Genomic DNA, 18676 nt, shown 5'->3' on the forward strand with positions numbered 1-18676 from the left:
CTCCACCTGGAGGAAGCAGCGACGTGTCTTTCCAGGCTGAGGTTCCTAATCTGGGTCCGGGTCTGCTTTCCTGGCACACCATGCTCCTTCAGCAACATTGTGTATAAACTGACCCAATGCCTTATTTTTCCATTATGGTAGCCCACACAAGATTGCTTTAGATGATTTTTTTCTGAAATAAATAAATTCACTTATTAAATAAATAGACATAAATACATAAGATAATGAGTACAAAATTTCCCACTCTTAGCATATACTCCACTATCTAGAAATAGTTGTTTTCAGCGAATGAGGGAATGGCTTTTTAGAAGCACTTACTCCCTCATCTCATCAGCTAACAGACAACACTTTGGAAGGTCGGAGTGCAGTCTGACAGGATGTAATACACGCTCCCAGTCACTGAGTGGAATGTGGTCCTCTTTCTTCTGTAGCTACAACCGAAGGATGGACGTGGGAGAACCCTCTCCTGGAGTCACACCTAATCACCAATGTGAAAAAAAATGTTGCTTTCTTCTTCACAGCTTTGGCTGCTACTAGGCTAGAAATGTTGATCGTCAAAGAAGCAATACATTCACGTAAAGAACAAGAATGATTCCACCAAACTAGAAATTAAAAGTGTTCCCAGTCTATCTGGGGCTCCTAATGCCACTGGACAAACAGGCAAAAAGAAAAAAGAAAAAGAAAAAACTACCCAAATGAGCATTACTATATTGACTCAGGTGATTAATCCTATTTACCAGAGAAAAATAGACTTGCTGGTTCTCAAGAGAATTACAGAGAAGTATTTCTAGGACTCAGACCATCTATGCACATGAGCTGAGTTTTTTTGTTTCTGTTTTTTGTTTTTTTAATTGGGCTGCACCACATGGTTTTCGAGGATCTTAGTTCCTCCACCAGGGATTGAACCCGTGGCCCCTGCAGTGAAAGTACAGAGTCCTAACCACTGGACCACCAGGGATTTCCTCTGGCAAATGCCTTCTAATACTGGCACATTCAATGGCAAAACCTAATTAAGAAAACTAAAATATCCTCTACCGATAAGATCAAGAAGTGCTTGCACCTGGCAGGAATTGGAGAAGGGTTGGATCACATCAGTAGGTATAGAATCTTGACCAGTTCAGGTGCTGGCTGAGGACAAAAGGAAGATGGAACAGGGAGTATAATGAGAAAATCACAAACACAGCTCCTGCTGGCGACCAGTTTCAGAATCCAGGACTGTAGCAGCTCCCTGTATTTTCTTCCTCACCCAGTGATATATGCATTTGTATGTAAACCAATATTTCCTCTTTCCCTTTTGCCTAGTATTTTAAGTAGGGCAAGTTGGTACCCATTGACTATAATTCTAGGATACAAAGATGAACTGGGATTAACTAGAAGGAACAAGCCTCATCCAGAGGTCTGCAGTGACTGTTGGGATTTGGCAGGAGTGGGGTGGCAAGAGTGGAAAGCAAAGACTAGACACATTTTCAGCTGTGGGAGGACGAGGTGGAGTGTGGTGTGCTGCCACTGTTGTTTGGACGTTTAAATGTGAGAAGAAGGGTGTGTGTGGAGAAGAGCCTAGAGGTCAGACTGAGGAGCACGTACAGGGTCAGTGGTCATGGTGCATGGGCTCAGTTGCCCCTCGGCATGTGGGATCTTAGGTCCCCAACCAGGTATCAAACCCAAGTCCCCAGCATTGGAAAACACATTGTTAAGTACTGGATGACTAGGGAACTCCTGCTCTTCTTTCCACTGCTAGATTTTCACATGTGATGACCACTGGATGGAACCCATGAAAGGGGGAATCAGGTTGGCGACAAACTCCCCTGAGTGCCCAGTTGGCACAGGAATAGTGGAACCAGGAAGTGTCCTGGGGCCCACATGGGACCCTTCTTCAAGCACATTTTGAGTTGCTGGGGTTATCACTGTGCTACGTCAAAAATCCAAGCATCTTTCAATGCTCCTGGTCTTGCATACACACACCAAAAAACAAACCATGGCCATCGCTAAGGTCAGAGATAATAAATGTAACGGAAGCTTTAAGAAGGATTTGGGGGAATGGTAGCAAGGGATCAGGAAATCTCCATGGTAAGAATGTTTAGTAGCAGGAGGCTGATGAACAGCATTGTCATAAATGATGGTAGCAATTGGAAAAGTCCTGGTGGGAAATCTTTGGTTAGTGGAAGCTGAACTGTAGCAGCTTTAAGCTTGCGGGAGGGCAAAATGGTCTTGTGAAGATACTGGGCTGGAGGGGTCTTGTCTGTCCTTAACCTCCTGGCCCTCAGGTAAAGGACCAGAGAGCAGAGGGATATCCAGGGGACGGTATTCCATAGAACAGCTCTCTTTGCCCTGTGCCTACAGGCTCAGGGAGCAGACCAAATTTTCCAGGCCACTCTGCTGCACGGTGTGATGTCAAGCATGCAAAGGACTTGGAGAGAAACTTGTGGACAGGACGCTGGGCCCAGGAGTGTGTAAATTTTAGTGTGCCGATTGGCAGTCTCCAAGGGCTGCTTGTCTGTTTCGATGTGGTTCACTACTGAGCAGCCCGCAGTGAGCTAAGGTGTCCACTGAACAACCCCAGGGGAGAGTTGTTATCTGTTGTTGTTTAGTCACTAAGTCCTGTGCACCTCTTTTGTGACCCTATGGACTGTAACCCTCCAGGCTTTTCCATCCATGGGATTTCCCAGGAAAGAATACTGGAGTGGGTTGCCATTTCCTACTCCAGGGGATCTTCCCGACCCAGGGATCGAACCCACGTCTCCTGTATGGCAGGCAGATTCTTGACCGCTGAGCCACCTGGGAAGCCAGAGGTGACTTAAGCCAGGGTTTAACATGAAGGCACCTGAGCAGCAGTTAGCAATGCTTCTGCAGCCCTGGGTGAAGATGGGTCAACCACACATTGTCAGCCTCTGCTATGTGGCTAAAAAAAATTCACCCTACCAGCCTATCTGCATAAACTAACTATGTTATGTTGTATGGGCACTATTTATAACTAGCTGGCATTTTGCACCTCAAATGAGATCAGGACTCGGTTCACTCTCTTAATCGAGTATTGCTCAGTCCTTTAGATACTTGGGTGCTTGCCTCTCTCCCCACAGAGGAAATTTCAGGAACTGGAACCATGGCTTGCATCTCTCCATTAACCCGCGGTGTTTCCTCCCAGGTCTCATGGGCAGCAGGAGTTGGACAGCGATGCTGAGTGAGTGAGTGAATGACTTTCCCTTAACCCGTGTGTGATGTCACCACCCTCTGACTTCTTCCACCCACAGTTGTGCATGTCGGACGAACTGTGGGAGCAGATCGTCCGGAGCTCCTGTGACCACATCACCCCCGACATGCGAGCCTTGGCCCAGGACATGGGTTGGAGACAGATGTACTTCACCAACAAGCTGCAGCTCCAGCGGCACCTCCGCAAGAGGAAGCAGCGGCAGGGAAGCCAGCGAAGCAGTCAGCTCTAGATGCACAAGTTCCCGCCGCCGGGGAGTAGGAGGCACGGCTGTGTTTTCCTTCTGTGTCAGACCTCTTCCGCTGCCTTCCCTTAAGGGAACCGCTGCCGATTCAAGGTGTCATAGAGTACTTGCACACGCACGCAGCACCCTGCCTGCCTCTGCCAGGTCTTTTGCCTGAACCACAGTCTCGGCTACAGGTCAGGGAGGGTCAGATCGTGACCCCAGCACCACTGAGGGGTGGGGGGCTGCAGGAAGGAGGCCCCCATGTCCTGCCACCCCATTAGAAAAGAGGCTTCTGCTGTATGGAAATAATAAATGATTATTGGCAGGTTTTTATTCCAGATGTATTTTATCTAGGCATTGGAAAGGGGGAAGTGGGCTTCTGGAGTTTTTCCTGGTGTTGTGTCATCTGAGTCCACCCACGAGTAGGTGGTTCAGTGTGCCCACAGGGAGCTGTGAGGGGACAGGGGCCACAGAGTTGGGGGGAGTGCTCCCGTGAGGGCAGCTGCCTCCCCAACTCTGCTCCTCGAAGCTGGTATTAAGGGCCCCCACCCTGTGGACCAGGGATGCCAGGCGTGTGTCCCCCAGGTGGACAGCCTCTGACCTGGCCCCCTGGGACGTGGCTGGAGAGAAGCCTAGACATTCTGCTTGTAGACTGGGTGCAGAGTTTAACGTCTCAGGACTTTATGTTGTCAAATAAACCTGTAAACATTTCTTAGAGAGATGCTGCTCCCCGCAAGGAATCTGGAGTATCATCACTTTCATAACAGGGATATTTTTTTTTTTTTTGCGGGGAGGGTATTTGATCTTTATTTTTATTAAAACATTTTATACAGATTTTTAAAGGTTACTTTCCACTTATAGTTATTGCCAAGTATTGGCTGTATTCCCCATGTTGTACAATACATCCTTGAGCTTATCTTTTCCCAGCAGTTAGCACTGTCCACTCTCCCACAGCTACATTGCCCCTCCCCTTCCTGCCTCCCACTGGTGACCACTAGTTTCTTCTCTAGACCTGTGAGTCTGCTGCTTCTTTTGGTAATATTCACCAGTTGTGTTTTTTAGATTCCACATGTGAGTATAACAGGGAATTTTAGGAACACAGGTTGGGACTTCCCTGGTGGTCCGGTGGTTAAGAATCCATCCCACAGTGCAGAGGACATGAGTTTGATCCCTGGTTGGGGAACTAAGATCCCACATGCCAGCGAGTTAGCCACAAAGAAAGATCCCTTAGGACACAACGGAGACGTGAAGAAATAAGTATTTAAAGAAAACACACACACACACACAGGCTGTGGTAATGGAGGTTGAAAACCCCAGCACAGTTTGTATTCTGTTAAGTTGGCAGAGGGGCAAAAGCAGTACAGTTTGCAGGGAGGAAAATTCTACCTCCCTGAGATGAGTTACTTTAACAATTGTTTTCTTCCTGAGAGCTCATACCAATTAAGTACCCATACAGTGAATAGTCTCATGACTCCTTTCAGGGTACAGAACAAAGTAGTTCTCAGCCTCCCATCACCTTATCAACCTTATCAGCGCTTCTTGCCTGCAATCTCCACTTTGCTACCTAGAAAAAATACAGCCCCCTCCCCAGGCCAGAGGACCTTCCTGTGATGCCCCGGGACATCCTAAATGGGAGCCAGAGGTGGGCTCTGGCTTTTCTCGACACCTCACTCCTCAGGAACAGCTCTCTAGCCATGGCTTAGTGACAGATTCTTGTTTCCTGTTTTACTAAACCTGGATTCCTACCAGATCAGATTTTAACCCTCATCCCCGCGCCCTTAACACTCAGTCTTGGGTTTCCAGGGATGTCTGTGAAATCAAATGCAGTCTGCTTCCTGGCAGATGAAGTGTCTGTCAAAGTGGCGTCTGGATTTAGTCCAAGCACAGAGCAAAGATTTCACTGGCGAGAGACCCAGGCCTCCGGTCCTGCCCAGGAACGAGGCAGGGTGGCTGGCACGCAGGCAGAGGGCTCATGCCTCTGTGTGGCTCCTGCTGCTTTGCTTCACTTGGAAGTTCCAGACTTCACTCCCGGCCAGGTTTTCAGTGACAGGTTAATACCACGTGTGGACAGCAACTGTGTGCATGTACACTGTGGCAAGTCAACATAACTGTGTAAATATCAAATTACAACCCATTTGTGACCTTGATGCAAAATGTCAACAGCTTAAAAATTTCATGTGTAATGTTTTATCAACTGAGTTCTGAAAGCTTATGGGCATGCATAATAAGCTAGATTCAACCTGCATTAATAAGAACACAAATATGGCTGTTTAAAAACTTGCTATCTATATCAAAGGTTATAAGATAAAAAGATGCTAAAAATGAAATAATTAAAAATGAATTACTGTATGTTGGCTATTATTAATAGTTAAACAACATAGGTTATTAGCTGATTTTAATAATTATTTGCCCTCATAATTTCACTGCCTTATTACCTAATTGAAATTATTTTTACCAAAATAGGAGCAGTATCATCAACCTAAAATGCTGTAAGACATCAGCAACCTCAGTGGTCGATCATTCTGCCTCTCTCTCCCGCCTCCATGGGGAGGCGATGGTGGTTTTGCCTCTCCGCCTCTGCTGACAGTTTTTATGTGGACAGATAAATCTGCTTCGTTCATGACACATCGTTTCAGAGTGAAATGCCACAGCAGTTTATACTTTTGTCTCTTTTTGTCTTTTCACTCAAAAGTGCTTCTACCCGGCTATCACTCACCATTGTAACTGTAAAAGTAAAATGCTGATATTCTCCAATGACTCATATGTTTAGTGTTATAAAAATAATTTATTAACAGTCGCATATGTGAATATTTAATTTATAAACTAAAGAAATATGTATATTTTACTCCATGTCAACTTCTATTACTGCTTTTTATTCTTGAAGAGGTTAGTATATTACAAGCATTAAACTTTGATTATATGGAATCTGCAATTTAAAAAAAAATAATTTTATTTATTTTTGGCTTTGCTGGATCTTGGTTACTGCACAGGCTTTTCTCCAGGTGAGCGGGTGCTACTGTCTAATTGCAGTGCACGGGCTTCTCATTGTGGAGCTTCTGTTCAAGGGCTTCTGTTGTTGGGGCGCACAGGCTCTAGGCACACAGGCTCAGGACTTTGGTTCGCGGGCCCTAGAGTGAGCAGGCTCCAGTAATTGTGGCGGACAGGCTTAGCTGCTCCGTAGCATGTGGAATCTTCCTGGACCAGGGATGGAACCCATGTCCCCTGCACTGGCAGATGCATTTCTTATCCACTGTGCCACCAGGGAAGTCCCTGTTCCAAGCCTTTGACGAACTGGATTATTGCCCACTTTTCCATAAGCATACTATTATATGTGCATGTGTGCGTGCTCAGTCGCTCAGTCGTGTCCACAGACTGTACCCCACCAGGCTCCTCTGTCCATGGGATTTCCCAGGCAAGAATACTGGAGTGGCTTGCCATTTTCCCCTCCAAGGGATCTTCCCAACCCAGGGATTAAACCCATGTCTCCTGTGTCTCCTGTATTGGCAGGCAGATTCTTTACCACTGCGCCACCTGGGAAGCAAGCATACTACTATACATTTAATAAATAATAATAAGCATATTCTTCTTCAAGGCCCTCACATGCTCTAAGAGCAAGCCAGGTAAAGGATTGAGTTACGGAGTGGACCATGTCTCACTGGCACCTTCCCAAATTCAGTCCTCTCTTCTTCCTGCTACTTTCCTCCACCAAAGACCAGGCCTTCCCAAGAACTCGCACCTCTTCCCACTTTACCTGACATTGAAAGAGGCTCCCCAGTGCCAGTTTGAGACCCTCAGCCCAATCCTGCTTTGACTGCTGGAGGTCCACACAATTCATTTATGGCATCTTTAATGTATTGCCAGTGATCTGCTCTCTGCCCTGACTCAGTTTTCCTTTCCTGATGCCAAATGCTGCTGCTTCCATCTTTGCAATTCAACATCAGCCTTTTCTCCCCCACCACTGTTCCCCCAACATTTTGGCTTTACAACCCTCCATTCAGTGTTACGTTTAAGTCACACTCCATTTATTGTTATATTTAAGCATGGATCATTAACTTTCAGGGAGATTAGAAATCTTGTTTCCTTGGTTCACAGCTGTACCATCTAATTGCAAAGATGCTGAAAAAGATGAATCTAAAATCTACTGAAAAAAAGTATAGATTTGAAACAAAATATGACTTAAAAGCTACCTATTCCTTGGCTTTACAATGTTAAAATTTTACCTTGTGTTACCTCATAAGTTGTGGCATCATGTTAAGAGAAATCATTCAGAGTCTAAAGAAAAAGGAATTGAATATTTCAAATGCAGATGTGATGAATTCATTAAATGCCAAAAATTGTTCATTATAGCTTTTCAACCCAGGAAGGCAAAGCCACTGGAGTCCCTGCAGGTAGGCAACTTGTGCAGTGTGTGCCATCACAGAAAGTTCCTCTGGCAGAAAGGCATGTGAGCCTTCGAGTTGACACTGCCGACTGCTGGCTGGCCAGAGAGTCAGAAGAAGACGTCACAGTGGCACCACTTTATAATCATACAGGAGCTGGTGAAAGCAAAGACTAAGCTGCAAACAGGAAGGCTAAGTCAATACCTTCTCTGCAGAATGGTACTTCTGTCTCACAAACAGGCAAATCAACGGATGTGTCCAGACTCGCCATCTTGCTTGTGTTCATCCAGTGTTACACCAACTAGACAAAGATCTTTTATGTGAATGCTTAGAAGCAAACACAAGGGGTGCTGAGATGTTCAAAATACTGAATAACTTCATTCAGTCTCATGGTTGATCCTGGGGTCACTGTGTTGAGGTTTGTACTGATGATGCAGGGCAATGGTGGCTGCTGTTAGTGCCTTGGCACCAGTCAGAGCAGGGCCACTCAAATGTACCAGAAGTCACTGTATTTTTCATTGGCATGCTTGTAGTCAAATAAGGGCCAGATTCACTTAAGGACATCCTTGATGAAACAGTAAAAATGATCACTTTTATGAAATCTTTACTCTTGATTTCACATCTTTTTGAATATCCTGTGTGACAAAATTGTTACCAAATCAAATTTGAGTCTGATAGAGCAGCAAAGCCAATCTACTGATACCTGGTTGTGGTGAAGGAAAATACAGTATTTATTGCAGGGTGCAAGGAATACAGGCAGCTCATGCTTAAAAGACCCAAATTCTTCTAGCCTTCTGGGGAGGTTTTTAAAAAAAGTGTGAGGTAACAGATTGCATGCAGAAACAAACATGAGAACCCTATCTGTTCTCAAACATGAGAACCCCAACTGTCTTCTGTTAATCCAAATATTAAAGAAACTTGCAAAAATGTAAAACAATGTCACTACTCTTACTAAAATTTTTTGGGGGAAATGTGGTTACTTTTCAAAAAATGTTTTATACGAGTGTGAGTTCATTGTTATTTTAGAATGAAGTAATAACATAAATATGTTTTTAATTTTCTTAGATTTGTTTCCTAATATGGTAAATAGCAACAAGATATAGCCTATAAAAACAGAAGATCTTTGGGACTTCATTGGGGACCTGAGACCCAAGAGTCTGAGAACTCTAAGTCTAGGATTTGTAGTCGGTGTCTTTCATTTGACAAGCAGACGTACCTAGGGATGGTTCTTCAATTGTCTTCTTGAGCCTCTATGTATTTTACATTATTAATTACAATTTCATTTAAGCAGGTCACAGGTCTAATTTCCCTTAGCTTCCTAATCAAATTGTCACTTTTAGCAACAGTAGCTTCCTTTGCATGCAGGCAAGCGCTTTGCATGAGCTGGCCTTGTTCTATTAGGAGCCCAGTTTACATCTGTTGAGTGGAAAGAAACTATGGAGGGACACAGTGGAATAAAAATACTGTGTACTAGGAATGCTCTATAGGTAGTGATCGACCAGAATTTCATCCTGAAAAAAGGAAATAATCAAAGCAAGGGAGTCAGGGTGAGCACTTGAAACCAATTGGAGGTTGAGAGAAGTATTTATCACAACATTACACATTATGGTTAAAAATCAGAAACAACCTAAGTGGCCAACAATCAGGAGTTTGTTTTTATTTTTTTTTTAAAAAGATTTATTTATTTTTGGTTATTCTTCATTGGCTGGGACTTCGTTGCTTTGCTTGGATTTTTCCCGAGTTGTGGTGAGCAGGGGCTTCCTCCCTAGCTGCAGTGCACAGGCTTCTCAGTGTAGCGGCTTCTCTTGGGCAGAGTATAGCCTCTAGCATGGGCTTCAGTAGCTGTGCTCGTGGGCTCTACAGTGCAAGCTCAGTAGTTGTGGCACATGGGCTTATTTGCTCCGTGGCATGTGGGATCCTCCTGGATCAGGGATCAAATCTGTGTCTCCTGCATTGACAGGTGGATTCTTCACCACTGAGCTGCCAGGGAAGTTTGTTTTTAAAACATTATAATTTATACAGTCATTAAAAGTGATATTGCAGATAGGTATTTGTCACATGGAATTTTTTTGGACATAAATTGACCATTTTTTCTCCCTCTCCTTGCCCCTTAAAAAAGAGTTGAAATAGAATACCATTATCAAAACTATGTTAATCCCTCAGTTGTGCTGGAGTGAAAAAGCTGGTTGAGACCACTGGACTGAAGATGCGTATCAACTGATACAGAGAGATGTCACTGACACAGTGTTCATGCAAAGAACACATTATAATTTGCTTTATAATAACATTTAATTATACATTATAATTTAAAGTATAAAAGTGATTTTTGTGAAACACACACAAAGTAAGAAGATATAAAAGATATTGCAATGTCTATATCAGAGTATTGGAATTACATTTAAATTTTTTTTCTTGTTGCTTATTTTTATTCTATTTTCAGTATACTAATACATACTTATGTGCTTATCAAATTCAGTATATCAATGAACATATAACAATACTTTTCTAACAGGAAAACAAAATTATTTTTAATTTGTTAAAATACAATAATAACTCACAAGTTTCTCTTTATTAAAGTGTTACACTGGTAGCGATTTAGCAAAAGGAAAAAACCATGCTAATAAACTCACTGTTGCTTTTTCAAATTGGCTAGAATGGTTTATTTTTTGGTCATGCTGAAGGGCATGCAGGATCTTAAGTTTCCTGACCAGGGATCAAACCCACAGCCCCTGAAGTGAAAGCATGGAGTCTTAACCACTGGACCAGCAGGGAAGTCCCTGGAATGTGTTATTCTTAAATACACTGAAAGCTGGTCTCCAATTTCAGTGACCATAAAGGAACTGGAATGCAAAAGTAGGAAGTCAAGAGATATCTGGAGTAACAGGAACGTTTGGCCTTCTCAACAGGAAAGTTGAGCAGTTTGGCTCAACTGCTAAAGAATCTACCTGCAATGTGGGACACCTGAGTTTGATCCCTGGGTTGGGAAGATCCCCTGGAGAAGGGAACAGCTATCCACTCCAGTATTCTGGCCTGGAGAATTCCATGGACACTATAGTCCATGGGTTCACAGAGTCAGACACGACTGAGCAACTTTCACTTTCTTTCACTTGGCCTTTTAGTACAAAATGAAGCAGGACAAAGGCTAACAGAGTTTTGCCAAGAGAACCCACTGGTCATAGCAAATGCCCTCTTCCAACAAAACAAGAGATGACTCTACATATGGATATTACCAGATGGCCAATACCATAATCAAATTGATTATATTCTTTGCAACTGAAGATGGAGAAGCTCTATACACTCAGCAAAAATAAGTCTGGGAGCTGACTGGCTCAGATCATGAACTCCTTACTGCAAAATTCAGACTTAAATTGGAGAAAGTAGGGAAAACCACTAGACCATTCAAGTATGACCAAAATCAAATCCCCTATGATTACACAGTGGAAGTGACAAATAGATTCAAGGGATTAGATCTGATAGAGTGCCTGAAGAACTATGGACAGAGGTTTGTAACACTGTACAGGAAGCGGTGATCAAGACCATCATCAAGAAAAAGAAACGCAAAAAGGCAAAATGGTTGTCTGAAGAGACCTTAAAAATAGCTGAGAAAAGAAGAGAAAGAAAGAAAGTGAAGTTGTTCAGTCGTGCCCAACTCTTTGAAACCATGTGGACTCTTTGAAACCAGGCTCCTCAATCCATGAAATTTTTCGGGCTAGAGTACTGGAGTGGGTTGCCATTTCCTTCTCTAGGGGGTCTTCCTGACCAGGGATTGAACCCAGTTCTCCCGCATTGCAGGCAGACGCTTTACCGTCTGAGCCACGAGGGAAGCCCAGAGAAGCTAAAGGCAAAGGAGAAAATGAAAGATATACCCACCTGAATGCAGAATTCCAAAGAACAGCAAGGAGAGATAAGAAAGCCTTCCTCAGTGATCAGTGCAAAGAAATAGAGGAAAACAATAGAATGGGAAAGACTAGAGATCTCTTCAAGAAAATCAGAAATACCAAGGGAACGTTTCATTCAAAGATGGCACAATAAAGGACAGAAGTGGTATGGACCTAACAGAAGCAGAAGATATTAAGAAGAGGTGGCAAGAATACACAGAACCATACAAAAAGGATTTGAATGACCCAGATAACCACAATGGTGTGATCACTCACCTAGAGCCAGACATCCTAGAGTGCGAAGTCAAGTGGGCCTTAAAAGCATCATTACAAACAAAGCTAGTGGAGCTGATGGAATTCCAACTGAGCTATTTCAAATCCTAAAAGATGATGCTGTGCAAGTGCTGCACTCAATATGCCAGAAAATCTGGAAAACTCAGCAGTGGCCACAGGACTGGAAAAGGTCAGTTTTCATTCCCATCCCAAAGAAAAGCAATGCCAAAGAATGTTCAAATGATTGCACAATCGCATTCATTTCACATGTTAGCAAAGTAATGCTCAAAATTCTCCAGCTAGGCTTCAACAGTATGTGAACCAAGAACTTCCAAATGTTCAAGCTGGATTTAGAAACAGCAAAGGAACCAGAGATCAAATAGTTAACATTTGTTGGATCACAGAAAACAAGAGAATTCCAGAAAAACATCAATTTATTCTTCATTGATTATGCTAAAGCCTTTGACTGTGTGGGTCACAACACACTGTGGAAGATTCTTAAAGAGACGGAAACACGTTACCTGCCTCCTGAGAAACCTGTATGCAGGTCAAGAGGCAACAGTTAGAACAGGACATGAAACAACGGACTGGTTCCAAACTGGGAAAGGAGTATGTCAAGGCTGTATACTGTCACCCTGCTTATTTAACTTCTATGCAGAGTACATCATGTGAAGTGCTGGTCTGGATGAAGCAGAAGCTGGAATCAAGATTGCCAGGAGAAATATCAATAACCTCAGAAATGCAGATGATTCTACCCTAATGGCAGAAAGTGAAGAGGAACTAAAGAGCCTCTTGATGAAAGTGAAAGAGAGTGAAAAAGCTGGCTTAAAATTCAACATTCAGAAAACTAAGACCATGGCATCTGGTCCCATCACTTCATGGCAAATAGATGGAGAAACAATGGAAACAGTGACAGACTTTATTTTCTTGAGCTCCTTAATCAGTGTAGATGGTGACTATAGCCATGAAATGAAAAGACTCTTGATTCTTGGAAGAAAAGCTATGAGAAACCTCGACAACATATCAAAAAGCAGGGACATTACATTGCTCACAAAGGTCTGTGTAGTCAAAGCTATAAAAGGAAATCAATCATGAATATTCATTGGAAGGACTGATGCTGAAGCTGAAGCTCCAGTACTTTGGTCACCTGATGCAAAGAGCTGACTCATTTGAAAAGACCCTGATGCTGGGAAAGATTGAAGGTAGGAGGAGAAGGTGATGACAGGGGACGAGATGGTTGGATGATATCACCAACTCAATGGACATGAGTTTGAACAAGCTCTGGGAGATGGTGAAGGACAGGAAAGCTTAGAGTGCTGCAGTCCATGGGGTCACAACGAGTCAGACACAACTAAGCAACTGTCAACAATAACAAGAATCAACTGATAAGCTTATCTACAAGGAAGATTTATTGGCCCCATCCCCCAAGATTCCAATCCACTAGGTTTTTATGTAGCTCCAGGAACCTGCATTTAAAACAATTTGGGGGACTTCCCTGGCCGTTCAGTTGTTAAGACTCCATGCTTCCAATGCAGGGAGTATGGGTTTGACCCCTGGTTGGGAAACTAAAGATCCCACATGCCTTGTGGCCTAAAAATAAATAAATAGATGAAACACGAAAAAAAAATCTGGACACAAGTTTTGAATTGGAAAAACATCCTGTGTATAAGGGAAAATGTCAGTCCCACCCCAGAACCCAAACTTCCTCCCCAGAGCTGAACATTGTTAATGTTTTTTTGTGTTTCCTTCCAGAAATGTTCCATATATATATATACATATGTGTGTGTGTGTATATATATATATATATGCATACACACAGGCCATGAATCACCTTTTTTGTAGTTAGTAAAAATGTAATTGGGAGTGCATTACACATCTTGATTTTTTTCTCTTAGCAATATATCTTGTTGAATACCATTTTCTAATTTTATAGATAGATCTATTTCTTTTTTGTAATATTTTCATAAATACCATACTTTATTAAACAGTTCCCACTGATGGACATTTAAATTATATCCAGTCTTTTATATAGCCAACAATAAATCAAACAACCCTTATTCATTTGTCTTTGTTCATGTACAAAAAATTTTAGAAATGTAGTTGCTCAGTTAAAAGGTTTTTAACCTTTTAAATTTTGTAGCTAAACTTGGCCTTCTAACAGTTAATGTTAGGTAATTTTCTCCAGGTGGTTTGGTAACCATGCATGCATGCATGCATGCTCAGTCACTCAGTCATGTCTGACTCTGTGGCTCCATGTAGCCCCCACTAGGCTCCTCTGTCCATGGGATTTTTCAGGCAAGAATACTGAAGTGAGTTGCCATTTCCTACCCCAGGGGATCTTCCTCACCCAGAGATCAAAGCCACGTCTCCTGTGTCTCCTGCATTGGCAGTGGGTTCTTTACCACTGTGCCACCTGGGAAGCAGGTTTGGTAACCACACCTAGAGAAAAACTCTTTTCCAGGGAAAGAACCGAACTGATAATCATCCCTTCGGAATTTTCCTCTTAAAACCAAGAAAATAAAGATTTTGTACAGAAACTCACTGACCAACTTTAAAGTGGACAAAATTTATTTAGTTATATGTAAATAAAATTATTTGGATACATGAGGGAAAACCTATAAAGCATATAACATTACAATCAACTGTTTATAATATCTTCAAAGAACTGTAAATAATATTTTAAACAGGATATATTAATGTACTCGCTGTAATTCTTTACAAGCATTCTCTTTTTTTCTGTTGGCAACATGAATATTGCAAGTAAGACTTACTTTGTTTTTGTAAAATGAGGATTTGATTTGGAAGAAATCATCACTTCCATAAATACAGTAAATCAACAAACAACCGGATGGACTGAACATGAGCAGGTCTAACTTGGATATTTAAAGCTGGACCATTGGATAAAAAGTTTGTATTTTGTGATCCACAACTAACAGTGCACACATTAACACTGGCTGTATAGCACCATTCCAGATATTTAACTCTGCCTGGAGAAGACTCTTGAGAGTCGCCTGGACTGCAAGGAGATCAAACCAGTCATTCCTAAAGGAAATCAACCCTGAACATTTATTGGAAGGGCCGATGCTGAAGCTGAAGCTCCAATACTTTGGCCACCTGATGTGAAGAGCCAATTCACTGGAAAAAATCCTGATGCTGGGAAAGACTGAGGGCAGGAGGAGAAGGGATGACAGAGGATGAGATGGTTGGATGGCATCATCGACACAATGGACATGAATTTGAGCAGACTCAGGGAGATAGTGAAGGACAGGGAAACCTGGTGTGCTGCAGTCCATGGGATCACAAGGAGTCAGACATGACTGAGCGACTAACAACAACTTGTTAATTTGATCGTGTCAGTAAATGAAAGTAAGGAAGCAATGTCATCAGTTTTAAAACCCACAACATGATTTTCAATCTAATCATCCTAAGTTAATGGTAAATATATATTGAGAGAGAAAAAACACTGTGTCCGCATTGAAGATTACCTTTATCAAAAACAGAGAGCAGGATCCTTTCATAGCAACCGAAGCTGTCACGATTACAAACAGGTCGTGTTGGACCGAATGGAGTATGACATGCAATTTGTTATCTATCACAATTTACAGGCAATTCTAGAATCAGTGGAGGTAATATTGTGTGGGTATATTAGCCATGCTTCTGTTCCTCCTTTCCATTAGCTGCCTTTTATCATTATTGTTATTTTGGTGGTCTTTTTCATTACACAACCCCTCCCACTAGACATTAGAGCAGGAAATAATGACGATGAAACAAAAAGGAAATGTGTGCATGTAATCACTTGTTAACAGCTCTGAAGGGTTTGGTGGAGTAAAAGACTGAAACAGCTGGCTAAAATTAGACTGGGGTAACATTCTGTGACTCCAGTTACTAGTACCATTCCTGTCTAATCATCAAGGATAATTGAGAATGGTCTGTACTCACTTTAGATAAATTTGACCTGAGACACCGGCAATGATATTAAAATATTTGTGTGTGTGTGATAAGCAAATCGTGAGTGAAAATTTAAATAGTTCTAAAATATGTGTAAACAAGTAAGGCAGCCAGAAATTTCAAAATGATTCTCGGAAGAACATTTTGCAGTCTGAAAAATGTTTGGCTTAGAAAAATAGAGATCTCCGATAAAGGAAGAGCATTATTCAATGTCATGAATCATAGTTATCTTCTGTATGAAATCAATCAAGAGAGCTATTTTAAAAACTGTGCTGAGCTCAGGCAAATGAATTGTCCATAGCACACCAAGAGGCACTGGAGAGGGGCTGTTTGTTACCACCACTCCAATGTCAAGTGCACAGACGTTTGGACCAAGGGCCTTTTGCTTATTATCCTCACAACATGATAGTCTTATATTTGGGATTAGTAACATGCTTTACAAATGATTTAAACAACCAGCTTTACATGTCAATCAGCAATTAGTTTTCTACTTTATTTACTGGGTAAGAGAAACCCAGAAAAAAATGTCTATAGGCCCCAGAGCATGCTGATAAACTAAGAGGCCAATAAAACGAATAAAAATGCTTGAATTTTAGCCCTTGACTCAATGGTTATATGCACAAATATGACTTTCACTAAGGATATTATTTATATTATTTATTTGTTAAGATTTGTCTCAGATTCAGTTTATAACTATATAATACTGCATTAGGAGTAATGGCAAATGCTATTTTTAGAGAAAGATTTAGAAATTGTATGCCTTAGCTGCAGAATTCTTTAATAAAAATATAAACTGTGTTTCTTTAATTGTACTAAATGCATTGCCTTTGAAATTAGGGTCTGCCTTTGTTTTACACTGGTATCGTGATTGCTCCCTGTAACACTTGCTGAAGTCTAGCATTTTCTTGTGCTTAAAATTCATTTACAGGTTTCCTCCACCATCTGAAAGCAGAGAGCATTCTATGAAACCTTAATTGAAATGGCATAAAGCAAAGAAGCCGTGACCTCCAGACACATCTTGCTAATGGATGCACAAATAAACTGAGATCAAGTATGGATGCTCAGAGACACCATCCAAAGTCCTGGTGACTTGATGCTGAGATGCCTGTGTGGTTCCTGGGAGGGAGCTTGGCACTGCCTCTGCAAAGGTTCGCAGCAAAACAAACGCTGAACAAGGTTCCCCTTTTTTTTGTAAAAGCAAAAATCCTCCTCTAGTTTTTTCCTGTGAGCAAAAACTAATGCAGGTCTTTCGTAAAAGCAAAGTAGTGAAAAGCACTTTCAAAAAGCAGGGGAAACCTGTAACTGTTAAGTTTTCCAGAAGCACTTAGACACCTTATTTTCACCTTACAAAGAAGTAACTAGGTTGAGAAGCTTTCATTCTCTGTGTTAAAAGCTATATCTAAAACCCTAGTCGGAGTATGGATGATGAGATAGTTTTTAGAAGGGCATTTCTACCAGTGACTCAACAGGCTGTCTTTGCAGGACACTGTCATCTCTAAGGTGCACGTGGTCCATAGCACCTCTCCCCACACGGACAGGCAGCGCTGCTCTCACATGAAGCCATGGCAACGGCATTTAAAACAACAGTGCCAGTTACGGGACAACACGCTTTCCCACGACATGTCACAGGCTCCTCACAGGAACCATGTGAGGAATGCATGAGGATGACAAGGGAATCTTACACGGAACATCACAGGACACTACACATTTGCACCATCCATGTATTTTTTTCTGGATTGTTCTATAATTTGAATACACGGTTGAATGAGTAAAAAGAGGATTCCTACCATGTAGAGTAAACCGCTTATATAGAAGGAAAAGTCATATTTTTGGGTGATGTCGTAGATCCACCCTACAAAACAGAAAAGAATATATTCAGCATAATGAAGTTGACATAAACAAAGTCAAGAACACAAAGCAAACATTTATTGCTACTATAAGTAATTTTCTAAGAATGTATTATATGTCATTTAATGCCCCAGACATTTCTTGTAGCCATTTTTGAGTCTGGGCACTGTTGGAACCTGAATTCTCAGTGCCTGGGAATGACTACATTTACCTTTAAAGCCACTGGGGTGCTTTTAAAGGCACTGAAACAGTAGCTGGCAGACTTACGGGGAAAATGTGGCTCATAGCCCTTGGGGGTAACTTTTAAGCAGGCACAAAGCCAACAGTGAAAAGTGACTCTAACGATTGTCTTTTTTACACAAATCTTTTCTAAAACCTCAAAATATTTCTGAAGAAGTTTCTAGTGTGTATCCAAAGAGGCTGAGCAGAAGATACTTGAACTTTGATTCATTCTGAAGTATATGAGGGTAAACATCTGTTCAAGAAGGAATCAAAATTTCTAGGTTTTATGAAATTCACATTTATAACTATAAACCTTAATATATATTTAAACTTATGAAAGTTTAAATTGCCAAAGACATAGCCTTAAATGGTAAGTTATCACTTCTTTTAAAAAATACTTTACTCTTAACGTTAGAGTCTGATGGGCTTCCCTAGTGGCTCAGGGGTAAAGAATACACCTGTCGACACGTGTTTGATCCCTGGGTTGGGAAGATTCACTGGAGAAGGAAATGGCAACCCACTCTAGTATTCTTGCCTGGGAAATCCCAGGGACAGAGGAGCCTGGTGGGCTATAGTACTTGGGGTCACAAAAAGAGTTGGAAAGACTTAGCAACTAAACAACAACAATATTAGTCTGATACTTTCATATAATGATCTTACTAGGGACTTCATAAAATTCTACCGTACTTCATGGATT

At 41.8% G+C, this 18676-nt stretch overlaps 2 protein-coding genes across 6 annotated transcripts in view; one reads left to right on the forward strand and one right to left on the reverse strand.

The window, feature by feature from the left end:
- FBXO36 (F-box protein 36) overlaps positions 1-18676 on the forward strand; it is a 116739-nt gene that overhangs the window by 96030 nt on the left and 2033 nt on the right. The window contains exons 4-5 of one of the 2 annotated variants that reach the window (XR_002182689.2): positions 3249-3625; positions 5895-17057. Coding sequence is in view for 1 of the 2 variants with exons in the window: in XM_019978142.2 (XP_019833701.1) it covers positions 3249-3437 (189 nt within the window). In the remaining variant the exon portion in view is untranslated. Of the gene's footprint in view, positions 1-3248; positions 3761-5894; positions 17058-18676 lie in introns of those variants that run through there. The other variant, XM_019978142.2, reaches the window with a different exon arrangement.
- SLC16A14 (solute carrier family 16 member 14) overlaps positions 9439-18676 on the reverse strand; it is a 39319-nt gene continuing 30081 nt past the window's right edge. For 2 of the 4 annotated variants that reach the window (XM_019978129.2, XM_070773434.1), the window contains exon 5: positions 14512-17761. In XM_019978129.2, the coding sequence (XP_019833688.2) occupies positions 17610-17761 (152 nt within the window). In that variant the 3' untranslated portion in view covers positions 14512-17609. Of the gene's footprint in view, positions 9791-14511; positions 17762-18676 lie in introns of those variants that run through there. The other 2 variants (XM_070773436.1, XM_070773441.1) reach the window with 2 other exon arrangements.

Source organism: Bos indicus, chromosome 2 (genome assembly GCF_029378745.1).
Source record: "Bos indicus isolate NIAB-ARS_2022 breed Sahiwal x Tharparkar chromosome 2, NIAB-ARS_B.indTharparkar_mat_pri_1.0, whole genome shotgun sequence".
NCBI lineage: Eukaryota > Metazoa > Chordata > Mammalia > Artiodactyla > Bovidae > Bos > Bos indicus.